Source organism: Pezoporus wallicus, unplaced genomic scaffold (genome assembly GCF_028554395.1).
Source record: "Pezoporus wallicus isolate ANWC-B61680 ecotype Strahan unplaced genomic scaffold, APGP_CSIRO_Pwel_v1 contig_7657, whole genome shotgun sequence".
Taxonomy (NCBI): domain Eukaryota; kingdom Metazoa; phylum Chordata; class Aves; order Psittaciformes; family Psittacidae; genus Pezoporus; species Pezoporus wallicus.
The window spans coordinates 635,634-651,123 of NW_026642120.1; the positions used below are offsets into that span (position 1 = coordinate 635,634).

Sequence of the window (15,490 nt, forward strand, 5' to 3'; positions counted from 1 at the left end):
AGCTGTCTAACACAGATGAATTATACCAACCCAAACTCACTAAGAGATTCAGAAGCTGAAACACAATTTTAGCTTCAGTCCCTGGTAGCCCCTTCCACCAGACAGACAAATATTTGTTCTGCCTGGTTGAAGCTGTTCATAGAGATATTGCTCCCTGAGAGGAAGCATGCACTAATATCACCTGAGCAGTGTGTTATTGCTCTTAATTGTCTCTTCAGTTGCAGCTGGCTTCCCTCTGACTTGCTCTGAGAAAAGATCAGCAAACATGTTTGCCTATGGTTCACTCAGTAGAGGATTTCTTATCCTGCCCATTGTGTACAGCAGCAGGAAGGTGGCCTCTCTGTGCGCAGCCTGCCTCCCTTCTTCTCTCAGCAGGATAGCAGCAACCCTACAAGCCCGACACCAAGTATGCTGTAAGGCAATTTCTTCCTTAGTGTCTCCTGCGGGTTATCACCAGACTGGCATTCTGCTGGCATGTGTTCCATTAGCTGAACAGGTTGCCCACTGAGATTAATGAAAAGGTATGATAATGCCACTGCACCCTCTGTTTCCCCCATGCAGTAAGAATTAAAATCAAATGGAGACCTGCTCCTCCTAGATGTGACTTTATTGACTTCACACAGGAAGTAAACAGTGATGCTCGTTTCCAGTTTGCCCCCTTTTTCTTTTAACAGCTGGTTTAAAGAGAGGAGAGAGTGAATGTGAATAATTTTTATTGTCTTTCATGATTCCTTGCAGCTTACAGGCAGTACTGGCAATTAGCTATTTTTCATAGGATGGTGTTTTACAGTGTGTTAGTTACCATGGGCACAACATAGCAGGGAGGGAATGGCCTTAGAACACATGCAACAGCAACAGTAATCCCATCTCTCGCTTGCTTTCTACAGCTGCATTACAAAACCTTTAAGAATTACAGAAACAGCTCAGCATCAAATAAGAAGCATGCAGTAAATGTTACCCCAGGGGTAGCTCTGTGAGTGGTGGATTGTTCTGCTTGTGTCTACACTGCAAACAAAGGGAGCTGCTGAAGCTCATGCAGTTGTACCCCAGGTCACTTCAGAGCAGCCATGCAAAGGCTGCCACCAGCAGAGTGTCGTGTCCAGCTTTGCAAACGCTCATGCAGCAGGCCAGCACAGGTATAACATCTGATAAGAGTGAATGTAATTAAGATGCTTTGAATTTGCACTTGTTGAAGTATGCAGTTAACTGCTTTTTCAGTGGTATTGTAAATTTTGGTTATGTTGTCTCCTATATACATTTTCTGCCAGGTGAAAGGGATTAAGATAGCACAGGGCAGAGAAATCCAAGGTTTGGGATAAATGAACAAAAGAATGAGAAGGCATCAACTGGGCTATAGTATCAACAGTTGATCTTGATGAGTAAGGGGTTGGAAGCAGACTTATGTGGTTTGCAACAGAAACAAAGATGCCAAACTAACAACCAATAATACAGACTAAGCTGTCACTACACCACCAGTAAACGTGCCTGCTTGCTTAATGATAGGATGGTTAGGGCTCCTGAATAACATCACGTGGTGGGTGCCTGTCAAAGTTCTGGACTCTAACTCTTTACTTCTCCAAGGGGTGGACTATGCCAGCCTTTTTTGCTTTTTCTGCAGTACGGCCAAAGCTCAAGTCCCTCCTGTTTATGCATCAATCAATAATCAATCCTGTTGACTTCAGAGGAGTCACAACAAGGATATCATGTGCTGTCAGGAAAGGCCACAGGACTTTTATCTTAAAAATGTATTTTGGTTTTACAATTGCTTTATTAGTTAGCGGTTGTGTCATGTAGAACACCATTAATCATGCTGGCACTAGACAGCACACCTGATCAAAATATATTTATCTAATCCAAATAGACAAACTTCCCCATTTCCCCCCTCACCTCCCTTCCCTCCACCCACAGCCACCCCCCAGCCTTGTGGAATCAGTATTCTCAAAGTATCATGCCTGTGCTCCTGTGGCACTATTAAGAACTGGGGAACTTAAAAAACAAAACAAACAACCACCCCTCTACCTCATTGTTTGTTTTATTGGAATTTAATTCTTGTGAGAAAATGGTAACTGTGTTTCTGAAAATTTGTAGTAATTAAACCTTTCTCATTTACTTGTTTCTTAATAAGATGCAAAGATCATTCATCCTAATTCTGTGACATTCGAGCCTTACTCAGATGCCTACTGTAATGAATGACTGAGTACTACAAGTCTGAGGTAGGTTGCAGACTTCAATCCTTCAAATTACTTTTCATAAGTAGCTGTTTATGAGTTCATTATATTCCGCTGTGCTTAGTTCTTGCTTTCAGATCACACATGAGTTCATAGTCTAGTGACTATAAAGTACCCCTGAGCCACAGCAAAAGGAAACTACTTTGCAAGTTATATCATAGGTAAATATTATTTCTTCTGCTGATCCCTGAAGAAACCTGAAGGATCCAACTGGCATGCTTTTTAACTGGCAGAAATTGGAGGAGGAATTTGGAGCTAAGCTTTCTTACACCTTCACAGGCTAAATAAAGCTCAAGATATTCCTTCCAGATTCCTCTTTGGTGACAGAAGTTGGGTGTTTAAATATCTTAAACTATAAACTATTGTGGTATGTACTATTACAACCGATATCAGTTTCAGGAAATGAAGCAACAAGATGTTGCTTCTTTTTTTGTCGTGTTCTGCTCAAAACAGCCTCATGAAGCACCCATAAAGTTGAAATTATTCTTGCTTGTGCATGTCTTGGTACTTATTTGTGAATTCCTGTTATATATAAAGGATTGACAAAGTAGGTCTTCATGTATTTGTCATAAATAATGCAGTATTTGAGCAGTTCAGATCAGAGTGTTCTGCCTTAGTTCTTTGGATATGCTTGCAGCGCATGTAGGAGCTCAGTGCCTCAAATCCCTGGCTCCTGGACTGGGATTTGCTCTGGTAACAGGAGTAATAATGAGCCCTTCAGACCATGGCTGTTCAGGTCTAACCTCTTGGGCCTGCGCTGCCACTCTGTATGTAGGTCTCCTCCACTTTGAAAATGTTCCAGCAAAGCATGGTGCTATTTCAGGAACCCCTGTCCCAAACTCCACTATCTTGGTAGCATGTGATGAGATGTAATTATCCTACAGGGTCTGGAACAGCAGTCCCACCATTCTAAGAGTCACTAGAAAGTTCAAAGTGAGTTAAAATGTCCTTTCCTGAGCAACTGGTAAAGTTAAACATGACCAGACCATTCTTTAAATTTATCTCTAATTAATGCTGAGGATCCACATTGATTTAAATAACAACATTGTCCCATTGTGCTCTGGATCCCTCTGATTGAAAAATGTCAGACTTGTGTCTCAGCAAATCCATACTATAGTCCTAAAGCCCTGACAGTCAGAGATCCCTCAATATCTCAGGTAATACATCTCAAATATGTGCACATTCTGCACAATTTTGAAAAGGGTGTAAAGAAGAGACTGAGAATCTCACAGCTTCCTCATCACAGAGCATCATTTCTGGCCAAAGAAAAGAAAAAAAACTCTGAAAATGGAAAGAGCCTGTGATGCTGCCGATTGTTACAATGAGAAGAGTGATTGGCAAGAGGAAGATAAAAATAATAATAAAACTCCAGAACACCTTAGTGAATGATCTTCAACCTAATGGTATAACTTCAAGAAGAAAAAAAATTGGAAGTTAAATTGAGTTCAGGGAAATGGATGAAATTTTGATGTTAATGGGGAGATAATTTTAAACCACCAAAAATGTTTTATCCTGTCTTAAAAAATACTTATGATCCAGTTTGATGCTTACAGTCGCACTAAGATGAATATAACAAATGTCTGATATAATATACCTACAATATGTAGTTGTGGTCATTTACACATTTAGATTTTGTATTGTGATAAAGCAGTAAAGAACTTTAAAAAATGTTTTTTTCTTTCTGCTTAACATGCCTTGTATCTGATGCATTATTTTGCATAGTGTTTGAAGACCAGCCCAGCACCTTTTTGGGTGAGTCAACTTACTAGTTAGGAGCTGATCCACATGCAAACAAATGGTACAGATTGATTGACTTCAAAAGCTTTGGATCAGGTCCCAGCTGGAGAAATACCTGTAGCTGTTTACAAAAGAAGCTTCTATCCTCCTGGACACAATTCACAGTGATAATTTCACACCTTCTCCAGGACTCCAGCTTCTGGTTCTGTGAATATTCACAGTTCATATTTATGTCACTTTTGAATATACATGAAAGGCAATACTATGACTTAGTCCTTCTTTATTCTAAAGGAATATTTTTTCCCTCCTCCCCCCATTTTTTTATGATGTTCCAATAAAGTATTTTATAAGGTCCTTATGTAAGGTTCTTACAGCACAAATTTTAGCTTTCAAAAACTGCTTTTCAAAGCTGTAGGGTTTTTTTATATTGTTTTGGGGTGGTTTTTTTTTTCCTTCATTCTTAGCTGCAGCAAGAAATCAAATGATACTATAGATTTTAGCCTTACTTGTAGAGGTTGAAGAGGGCTATTTGTAAATGGGAGAAGGTGCTGAACCCTACTGAGACCTTGAAGGAGGAAGTCACTTCCATAGAAGGTAAATAAAAGAGTAAGTAGACAGGAAGGAACATGGCACTTGCCCTTTTACTCATCCTCTGAAACTGTCTTATCTCTTCTACAACCTTACTTCTCCTCTTGACCTGGAAAAATGTAAACTTACATAGAATCTTAACCAGAATTGCTCCCTTGGACAAACCTAAAGAGTGTGTGTAAAGGGAGAGAAAAATATTTTTATTGCTGTGGAACTATTTATACTGTGTTTTAAGTTCCCAGTGGCTTTGGTAAAATTTTTCAGCCCTGTTGGTCATGAGAAAGAGTGAATACCATGCTCATATGCATATGGTTGCTATTTCCATCTCTTGCTTTCTCTCCATTAATAGAGTTCTTCCCAGGCAGTCAGAAATTGTTAGATAAATGGATTCAACGCTTTTCTTTTCTCTCGAGAGCAAATCTTCAATACAGACTGTGTAGTGGATGCCATTCTAGGACATGTTTGAGATTTGCTTTCAGTTGTAATCGCCCTAATAATGATTTCTTTTCAAGATGGATGCTTCACATAGCCCTGCATCAAATAAAATAATCTAGATTCATTGTGTCCTGATAGACTTCATCATAGTAGCTTTTTTTTTTTTTTTGACATTTTCCACTACTGCCACTGTTTTATTGCTGTGAATAGTAGGAAGAATATGAGCCATGAACTTCAACTACAACTACCATATAATCTAGGCCAAATGGAGCAGTCCTCTAAATGAAACTATTAGGTAGCTTTCAGTAGTGTGCATATGTGTTATTGATTCACCTCACCTCAAACAGAAACACTGGTACTTCATGATGGGGAATGTAAATAAGATGATATTGTGTCTGTAACTCCCCCCAAAAGATCTTTAAAATAAAATAAAAATATTCAGTTGTTTTCTTATCTCTGTAATTCATTGTAGGTTTGAGTTTTAGAAGTGGAAGTTGCATGTAACTTTCTTTGATAAACAAATTCAAATTATATCCCAGCATTAATAACATTCTCTGAATCTGATTTGGACTACAGCAAGAGGATGATTTCCAAATACCAGAAATTTGGACTGAGAGTCATGAAAGGTATGCTCTTAAGAAGAAGTAATATGTAAAGAGGAAAGGATATCTGAACCTATACAAAGTCATTCTCTTTCAAAATTAAAGGGGCTTTTGTGGAAATTATAGTATGCAGAGTACTTCAAAACTAAGGGAAAAGAAAAAAAAACAGCCCAACTGCTAAACCTTTAATGATTTCCAGCTGTATAGAAAATTCACTTGGAGGTTACTCCTTGAGAACAACATGGTGAATAACATACATGAGGGGCAGATATTTAAAACTTCAGTAGTTAAAATAAGAATTGCAGTATTTGAACAGCAGCAGCTCCAGTAGAAAAAGGATCTCTATGGTGTAAACTTGAGGCAACACTCTTTAGAGTTTGTATGGTATGAAATTTCGTTATATTCCCTCAAGGAAAGGTAGAGAACACAGATGGCAGCCAGAGATGTCTGGGAAAGCAGACGATGGCAGCTTTTAATTTTACATCTGTGCTAGCATATAATTGTGTAACATCACTAATCAGCATGAAATGCCTGATTTCTACTTGTGCAGCTTCTAGATTTGTGGGGACAGAATCTCACAAATCCTGTGACTAAATTGCTAACTACATTTACCCACAACTGCTTTCTCTTGCAGCTGATTGAAAAAAAAAATTAAACACCATATCGAGCTACCTTCAAAGATATGGTGTTAGGTAACCTCTATTGCTCCTCATTTCCTCTTTTCTCCCTTTTGCCACTTCCCTGAAACAAGCCAACCTCTTGTGCTGGGGAGTAAATTAAAATGTGTACCAAAAGGTTTCCATTCTTCATGTGAAATTTCTCACTAGGACTTCAGATTAGTGTTCCAGAACCACTTGGAAAAATTGGGTTTGTAAACCTTTTAAACTTCAATTTCTGTCTTTTGATGCCGAAACAAGGACTAAGCTGCAGAAAAACAGCACAAAAGAGTGCCCTAAAAAGAGGATCAACCGTGGGTTACCCTTAATTAGAATTTCACAGTGACTTTTGCAACCACATATTTACATGCCTGCAAAAGTTATGATGTTGGGAAAGCAATCCTTAATCCTAGATTATCTCTGGCCCGAGAGAGATAGCTGCCAAATGCAGCTCTCTAGTTACTGATTTCTTCCATGATGCACTATTTCCAAATAGATTGCTAAAAAAGATGCGTCCATTACTGGTTCTGAATATAACAACATGTGGATCCTGGAAAGATGATGAGTCTCTTTTAAGAACCCCAAAACCAAAAACGAAGGTGGAGAAATAGGAATAATACTTTTCATGACTACGATTTCCACAAGCTTTTTCATGGCTCAAATTATTCTCATGAAAGAGTGAGCATGAGAATGCATCTGCCCTTTTGGGTCAAAATTAGATCTTTGTTTTCCTAAAATTGGAAGTTAAGACTTTCTATCTATATTTTTGTACTTTTAGAAAAATCTGCCATGCTTCTTTTATACTTCTTTGGTTTTTGCTTCACACCCAGAAATTTTTTATTCTGTATCCTTGACCTGATCCACTCAAATCACTAGTTAAGATGACAAATGACTTATTCTAAATGAACATGAGATGCCAGAAGCAGCAGCCTCAGGGAAAGTCTCATCTTGATCCCACTGTTCTACAGCTTCAGTGCATTCGAAGACATGGTGGGGACCAGAAACCAGGTCTCAGCTGAGTGTCTTTCTGGCCTGTGAGCATGGGCTAATCTTAGGAAAAAATACAACCCACAGTAAATTTCTTACCTTGAAATAGCTTATTCATATGTAAAACTACCTAGTTTCAAAACTGTTAGAAAATTAAAAGTAATTGGAGCTTTTTACTTCCCTCCCCCCCCCCCCCAGTATATTCATTGCTTTCCATACATAGAATATATAGGTCCCCAGTTCAATGTGCTGTCTGGACTCTATATGAGGCTGTTGTTTTTGTTCTCACCACTCTGAAACTACTCTCTATAAAAATGTTGTGATAAATTGGTAACAAAAGCACTGAAATTTATTATATGTCTACCAGTGGAACATCAGGGAAAGGCAATAATAACCAGGCAAAGTACTTCAGAGCTTTAGTGGAACAATCAAAGCCTCACAAATTCCCCTAAAATACAGAAGGAAATATTTCAAAGGCTTCACTTTATAGAAAAAGCTGTAAAGATTTGTTTCAGCAGTTGTAAAAGTGGCAGTGAGACAAGTTTTGCCAGTTTCCTCTTAGCCAAAACGTTTTTTCACAAAGCCTTAAAAATATTATCTTTGTATGTTCCACTACATTATTATTTGAGTTTTCATCTCATCTGATTTGTCTGTCTCTTTGTCACTTTATGTCACTCATGTCTAAAGAATACAGGTACCAAATCTAATGAATAAAGTAATGCAAAAGGCATAGCCAAGCACCCAGTGATTGGGATGCCATATATTTTTTTTTCATGATAGATAAAACTTCCTCTCACTAGAGTTAGCAGAGCATTCTGCTGCTTATGACTGATAGTACCTGTTAGTGCCACTTACTTTCAAAAGCTTTCTGAAGAATAACAAAAATGCAGCAATTAATTTTAAAAGTGTTTAAAAAGAGAAATTTAAATTCACAATCACGTCACTTAAAGTGTGACAGAGAGCATTCAGAAGGCCACTGCAAACTGACATACTATTGTTAAAGTGAACTTTACTTACACACAAACATAATCTTACTGAGCCGGAATACCATTTGACCACACCTCTTTGCCGGTCTAATTTTAATGACATCTGGAATGTTATCAAATCATTTTAAAACTAACAATTGATCTTCAATTGCCAGTGTTCTTAAATATGAGGATCAACTGGGGAGTGTGTAACTGAGTGTAAGTTATCCACACTGCCAGTGTGCTTAGCCACATCTCCATGGTAGGTGCTTACCTCTGACCTGTAGTCTATCTTCGAGCATTATTAGATAGAAATAATCCAAAGGGTTGATCCTAAACATCACTACTGATCTATACTTTCTTCAAGCTACTTTGTGTTAACTGCTTGAACAGCAGTTGAAGTAATTTGTTTTATTTTATTTTTATTTTTTTGATTCTTCTCAGACTATGCAATACAAAATAACATTATTTACATGGGCAAATACTGCAGACAGTGATTAGCAGCCTATCCCTGTGTGCAGTAACAGAGGTAGATACTGTATCCATAGTTCCAAGAGGTTCCTAAACTCCTGAATCCTATTCTGGATAATGAATCTGCAAGGAATCTGCCTGAGTGAAAAGCTTATTGCCAAAGAAGAATGTTTCGGGAAGGTCTTCATTAATGTTACAGACCTCATAAATGTATTTCAGATTCCTAAAAAATGACACTGTTCCCACGGGTACTGAAGAGAGATATCCGTGTATGAAGTCAGCATCTAACTTCAAGCATCACAGTAAAATGTCTTTCACATGTACTGATGAATCATCTATATTACCCATTCATGTTCAAAAAAGAAAATATTTATCCCTTTTATTTTTCCAGCAAAAAGAGGCTGTTATCACTAATATTTATTTTTAGCAAGGATGTGAAATAAGTAGAGCCTAGAGACTTGGAAAATGGCATCAGTTATTGATGGGTGTGGTGGTTGAGGGGGAAACTCTTGGACTGGCTGACAAGTCTTCTTTTGTTTACTGAGATGTTGAAATCAAGAATTTCACATACACCCTTGGGATCCTTCGAAGGAGTCAGTTCTCTTTTTCTCCCTAACATCTTTTCTTTTGTTCTTACATGTCATTATGTATTTCTCATGAGTTTTCTCACTTTTACTCTTCCAATTCTCTTCCCCCGTCCCACTGTGGGAGGATGAGCAACTGGCTGGGTTGTGCTTAGCTGCTGGCTGGGGTTAAACCATGACAGAAACAGAAAATGCTCCTACAGGGAATTCCTTTGACTTTTCACATCACCATTTTTATTCCTAGTGCTTATGTTAGAATGAAAAACAGAGGTCATTAGGGTCAAAGTATGGGCTTGAAGACATGCATGTGGTGAGCTGAGCTGTCTCTCGGTCTCCCCCAACCAGAAAGTACCAGAAGAAAACCAATCTCTCTCTTTCAGTTTTTCTTGACTCCTTTGTATCTTCTTTCCTGCTCTTCTCTTGCTTGTATTTTTGTACTTCTGCACATTAGAATATCGGTCAAACACCCTCACTAAAAATTATGTTGTTAAATATTTCTGATTTTCATTTTTTTGCTTGACTTTCTCCTCATCTACTGGATACATCAATGATAAAGTAATTTTCCCCTCAGATGCTTGCCTTTTGCTCATGCCAGAATTCACAATAATGTCAATTATGTCAAATGGGGCTTCCCCATTTCTTTGTAAATGTTTACTGCATGGTCAAATGTGTCAGGAAAACAAGGATCACCTATTATATTACTTTTGGAATTATTAAGAATTTTTATTATTTCCCAACTTGTTATGCACTATGAGTAAAGTGTTACAGAACCTCAGGGATCTGTGTTCTGAATGATGAGGAAAGTGTCACACAGTGAGTTACTACTGATCTGATCCTTTACTGTTACATAAATTGCATGATTATATTGTTCACCTTAATCCAGATGGTTTTGGTACTTAAGGTGGAGACAGAGGAAGGGATTATTTGCTGTTTGCTGTGGAAACCACTTGAAATTCAACCTGCAGGTTAATCTATTATGCAAATGATAGACTAGATGATGGGACTGACTTATATAAGCTTAAACCTGAATGTACCTTACGTTGTTTAATTTTAGCTAACTACAGTGACAGAGACAGTGTACTCTACTTTGCATAGCAGGTTATTGAAATTTTAATATGTATATATGTATGCATAAAAATTATATACTTATATACTTAAAAGTTAAATATATCTATATAATCCACTGGAAAACAATACTTCACAAAAATACAAATATTGTTCTGCAAAATCTAGTATAGACTTGAATTTTTGTTTTCCTACTAAGAAAGAGTTCTGTTTAATGGAAAGATTTGTTATCTCTGCTGTAAGATCTTCATTGTAGACTCCTGCAGGACAGGTTGTAAAGCTGCAGTTAGGAATCTTCACTCAGTTTACTCTCCACTAAGGACCTAATGACACCAGCTTCAATGCAGTGTTGTCATAGCATGTCTTTGTGATGCAGGAATTGTTACCAAGCTTTACCTGACCTCATTCTGCAGTCTTCATCTTGGGAATCTATCCGATGCATTTTTGGCATAGATAAATCAACCACACAGCTCAATTCCAGAATGTACACCCCTGCTGAATCTTTTTCTCTGTGCTATAGTCTTTCATACCAAATTCATATGAAGTGGTGTCATCAGTCTCCAAGTAAAGAGGGAAGTGAAAAGAGCTCATAGATTAAATTTTAGATTGAATTTTACAATAAAACCTGTATCAAAACATTATGCATTGATGAATATAACTATCTATATAGTAATTTTCTGAGTTTTAATATGCTCACCACTGAGCAAAAATTGTATTACAAGCTTCAACAAATAAAGGGAATAAAGTTGTTAATTGTAATTAGTATTCCTACATATCAAGGCAAACAATCACACCTGTTGAAAAGCAAATCTGTTTAAAAAAAAACAACAAAACAAACACATAAAAATAAGCTGTTAGTTCACCTTGGGACTTTGTTCCAAAGTTGATTTCAGCCTTTACAAATCTATGTATCCTTCACAAAGCAAAAGAAAAGTGCACCAAGGAAATAAAATTGATGCAGGATTTGAGTTAATGAAACAATTTAAAGTGTGAATTAAGATTGTAATTTCATGTTCTGTCATGTACAGATTTTTATATATATTTTTTCTCAGGAGAGAGCACAAACTAAACTTCTGAGAAGACAAGCTACCTTCCCAACCCATCAGGCTTTCAGCCTTGAGACTACATGACTGTAGTAGTGGCTGTTTTTCTTACCACACAGAAATGTTTTCGTTTCAGAATGAATACTGTGTTGAGAGACCCACAACCCTGCCAAGCAGAATGAGGGCTGTTTTACTTCTCTGGGATGCCAGCTAAATAGACCTAATGAGGAGCTGTATTTGAATCATTTCAAACATCCAAATGAAATATGGCTATTTGCTTTTTATACAAGCTGGCATATATTTCACTTAAAGATTAGTTTAATTAAAATAACAAGTGATTTTTCATCTGCTTCAGTGAAAACCAGACTTATACTTACAGTACAGATGGAAAGATAGGCTTTCTGAAAAGAACATCCTGTAATCCCAATCACTTCATGTGAACATGATATACCTCCATATTATACACATGCATGTTCTGACCAATTACATCTTAAAGAAAATCGAGCTTTTTACTTTTACTTCTACTGTTGGAAGTCACTACCAGAATTTGAATTATTCTGTTTCTAAAACTTTAAGCCATCAGCTTCCTTTGTGCAACTGCTGCCATGAAAAAAAATAAAAAAAAATTAAAAAATTGGCATTTGCTTTTATGTGTGGATACACACTATTTTCTTAAGCTCATCCAATACAGTAAGCTATACATCAACAGTTTGTTTTACTAAGACAGTGTTTTTATCAGAACTAAAATTGGAATTCTGGCTTCCTCATCGTTCTCACAAGGCTCAAAATTACCACCAAAACAGTTAAGCTTTTTCTGCCTGTGAAACAACAAGCATCTGACCAATCAAACAACTTCCATAGTAAACTTACCCAGTTTTTGCAAAAGTTGCCCAGTATCTCAGCATGGACCGACTTAAGATTTCTTCAGCTTTGGTGTAATTCACTCTTCTTTCTAGGGGTAATCCGAACACAAACTCAATCTCATAACCGTGCATTACTCCCATCCACTCTGGCCAAGGGAGCTTTGAGGATCGATGTTCAAAGAAATAAAAGAATGCATTGTTTCCTAGGTGTGCAAATTTTTTTGTGAATTGTATTGCAGGACATATTATGTTGTAGTCACCAATAACATCATCCATGGCATCACGGTACTGTTCTGGCTTTTGCTCATTTTCCCAATCTGTGTACTGAAAAATGATTGATTCTATTGCAAGTTGGCTTGCTTCTGGAAAGGACACAGTTAAAGCTGTTTCAAATTCTGTTTTATTGATCAAGCCATCACTATCCTTGCTGAAGCCAGGGACTCCATATACTAGAAATGCTGATCCTTCATCTTTATTAACACCAACTAAGATCTGTGTTTGTTTGAAATGGCCGTTCTCAATCAACGTTTCTGGCATGTCAGAGAGAAAATCACCATCCACAGTTGGACAAAAAAAGATTTGCAAAAGAGTGTGATATGTTACAACAAAAATTTCATTCTCCACTATATCCTGTGGGTCCTTGTCTTTGAGGCAGAGAATTAACTCTTTCTCATTGCTGGTGGGACACTGGAGTTGTTTAGCTAAAGCTACTGTTCTGTTTCTGGCTTCAGATGCTGTTACTGCAGCCCAAGGGGCATTTGCAGATCCACTTTGCATGATGGCTCTTGTGAATAAAGGATGGCTTTTAGGAGAAAGGATATGGTAGCTGACAGAAGCCGAGCCAGCGCTCTCTCCAAATATAGTCACACTTTTTGGATTGCCTCCAAATGCTGCTATGTTCTCTTGGACCCACTGAAGTGCTAATCTTTGATCGAATAAACCTGCATTTCCAGGAGCTTCCTTGTTTCCTGGCAAAGCCAAAAATCCTAATGCACCAGTCCTGTAGTTCATGGAAACTACAATGACTCTTTCTACTCTGGCCAGAAACCTGCCATCATAGACTGGTAGGGAACTTGACCCAGTCTCAAAGCCACCACCATATATCCACACCATGACAGTTGCATTCTTGGGTTTGGGAGAAGGGACCCATACATTAAGGTATAAGCAGTCTTCACTTAGGTTAGTTTTTGGATTCCACATCTCTGATCCAGGAAATCCTGGATAAGTTGTATCTATAAGCTGGTAACAAGAGTTTGCATGTTTTGTGGCATCCCATACTTCTGACCACTTCTCACAAGGCTCTGGTTTTTGAAATCTCAGTTTACCAATGGGTGGCTGTCCATAAGGTATTCCAAGAAAAGCTGTCACAGTTCCCCCCAGTACCTGCAGGCTCATCCCTCTGACTCTGCCTTTTTTGGTTGTAATGATGTTGTCTTCAGGCATTACCTTCCTGGCAAACATATACAGAAGAAACCACATAAGAAATCTGGCATAGAGACTTGTGCCATTTGTCCAAACCATGATACCTGAAACAGGAAAAAAGAAATCTAGAATTAGTATTGTAATGTATTAGTACCAGAGCCAAAACAGTTTAGTCAAAAAGGGTGTAGATCATCCCGAGGGCATTGAAAATAAGGTGGTACTGCTGCAAAAAGCTCAGAACTATTTTATCATAAATGCTTGTTAGTTGTGTTGTGAAGACTGCATTTGGTGTTTAGGATTTGTTACAGTACTTCAGATAAACTCAGTTGCCAAAAAAATCCATAGAACTGAAGAAGACGGACCAGGGAAGGTAAAGTCGTATAAACCCATTTCTGACTACTTCAGTTAGCAGATGACTTAACCACTTGCATTTCCACTGGCATGACAAACAGGACATTTTATGATCTGTGACAGAAAATGCCATGCCAGACTAGCCATTATTCTGTTAGAGGTTATTCTAGCATTTGTATTCTCAAATCAATAATGTGATAATAAACATCATTAGGCACAGACTTTTCCGATACAAACACACATCCCATGAACACTTAAAAGGAGCTTGAAGCCTAGTTTTAATCCAAGAATTTCCAGGTCCACATAAGTTTTGAACTGTATGCTGGTCTCACAGTAGATGCCATTAAGATGACATTGCTATAAACTCAAAGCACTGGGTGATTTCACTGTCCTACTCCTATGCTGCAAGATGTGAAAGTGCTTGAACAAGTGAAGTACATGAAGGACTTCTGAACTGAATGTCAGTTGGTGTACAGAGGTTCACCAAGACCTAAATAAAATATTTCTTTTGAGATCTTTTTCTCTAAAGAAACTTAACCAAGTTTATAACCATCATAGTAATGAGAAGTAGTCACACTTCTACTACTTAGAATAAACATTAAAATCCTAAAAAGCCAAGGTTTTCTTTAATATATGTAGGTGGTGCACAATAATTTAACTATAGCCTGGCGTTTGCTTCCTGAAAACTTCCAATGATAATTAATATTATCTTAAAGCTAAGGGTATAGATGTTTATTATGTACCCCATTTAAGCATGCTAATAGTCCTATTTAAGCCAACATTTTCAAATACTATAAAACCCCCAGTATCTTCCCCTCGAAAGTGAAAACTCAGGAAAAGACTATTTGCGAAAACCCATTTCTATGGTTTACATATTTGAAAACATTCAACAAAGTTCCTAATTTTTGCTTGTTGCCCTGTCATACATAGTGTACTCTGTCCTGCCGCTTTAAACAGGCTATTCTTTGTTAATGAGAAGCACTTGTTTCCTTAAAAGGAACTACTCTAATTTTTGTGGAAAGTACAGCTGTGGCTTAATCTTAATCTGAGCTCCTCCTGCTTGTTTGCGTACTCTTGTAAATGAACTAAGAAAATGGTGGGGGCGGGGGGGGGGGGGGGGGAAGGGGAAGAGGAAGGGGAAAGATTGTGCGCAAAGAAGTTCCTAACTTTGAGATAGCATCAAAGGAGAAGGAAGGATCCCTAGAGAAAATATTTTATCATCCAACCGGTAGAAAATAAATTTTAGAAAACGTAAGCATTTGTGCTTTTGTCTTTTTATTAAAGAAAGAAAAAGATAAGGTGGTAAATGGGGGCAATAGACTTCAGAGCTGGTCTAACACTCCACATAGCCTTCAGCTTGACTTTTAGAATCAAATGCCCCCATATACGCTAAACTTTAGAGACGTGAGTAGTCAATCTGGATGATTCATGTGGTCCAGCAGCTCCCAATAAGTTTGGGTAAGCAGAGGCTTGCTCTGTCAGCATGCGGTAGC

General features: G+C 37.8%; 1 protein-coding gene across 2 annotated transcripts in view; it reads right to left on the reverse strand.

The window, feature by feature from the left end:
• BCHE (butyrylcholinesterase) overlaps positions 1-15,490 on the reverse strand; it is a 51,898-nt gene that overhangs the window by 10,997 nt on the left and 25,411 nt on the right. For both annotated transcript variants that reach the window (XM_057427475.1, XM_057427474.1), the window contains exon 2: positions 12,232-13,750. In XM_057427475.1, coding sequence (XP_057283458.1) covers positions 12,232-13,745 — 1,514 coding nt within the window. In that variant the 5' untranslated portion in view covers positions 13,746-13,750. The remainder of the gene's footprint in view (positions 1-12,231; positions 13,751-15,490) is intronic.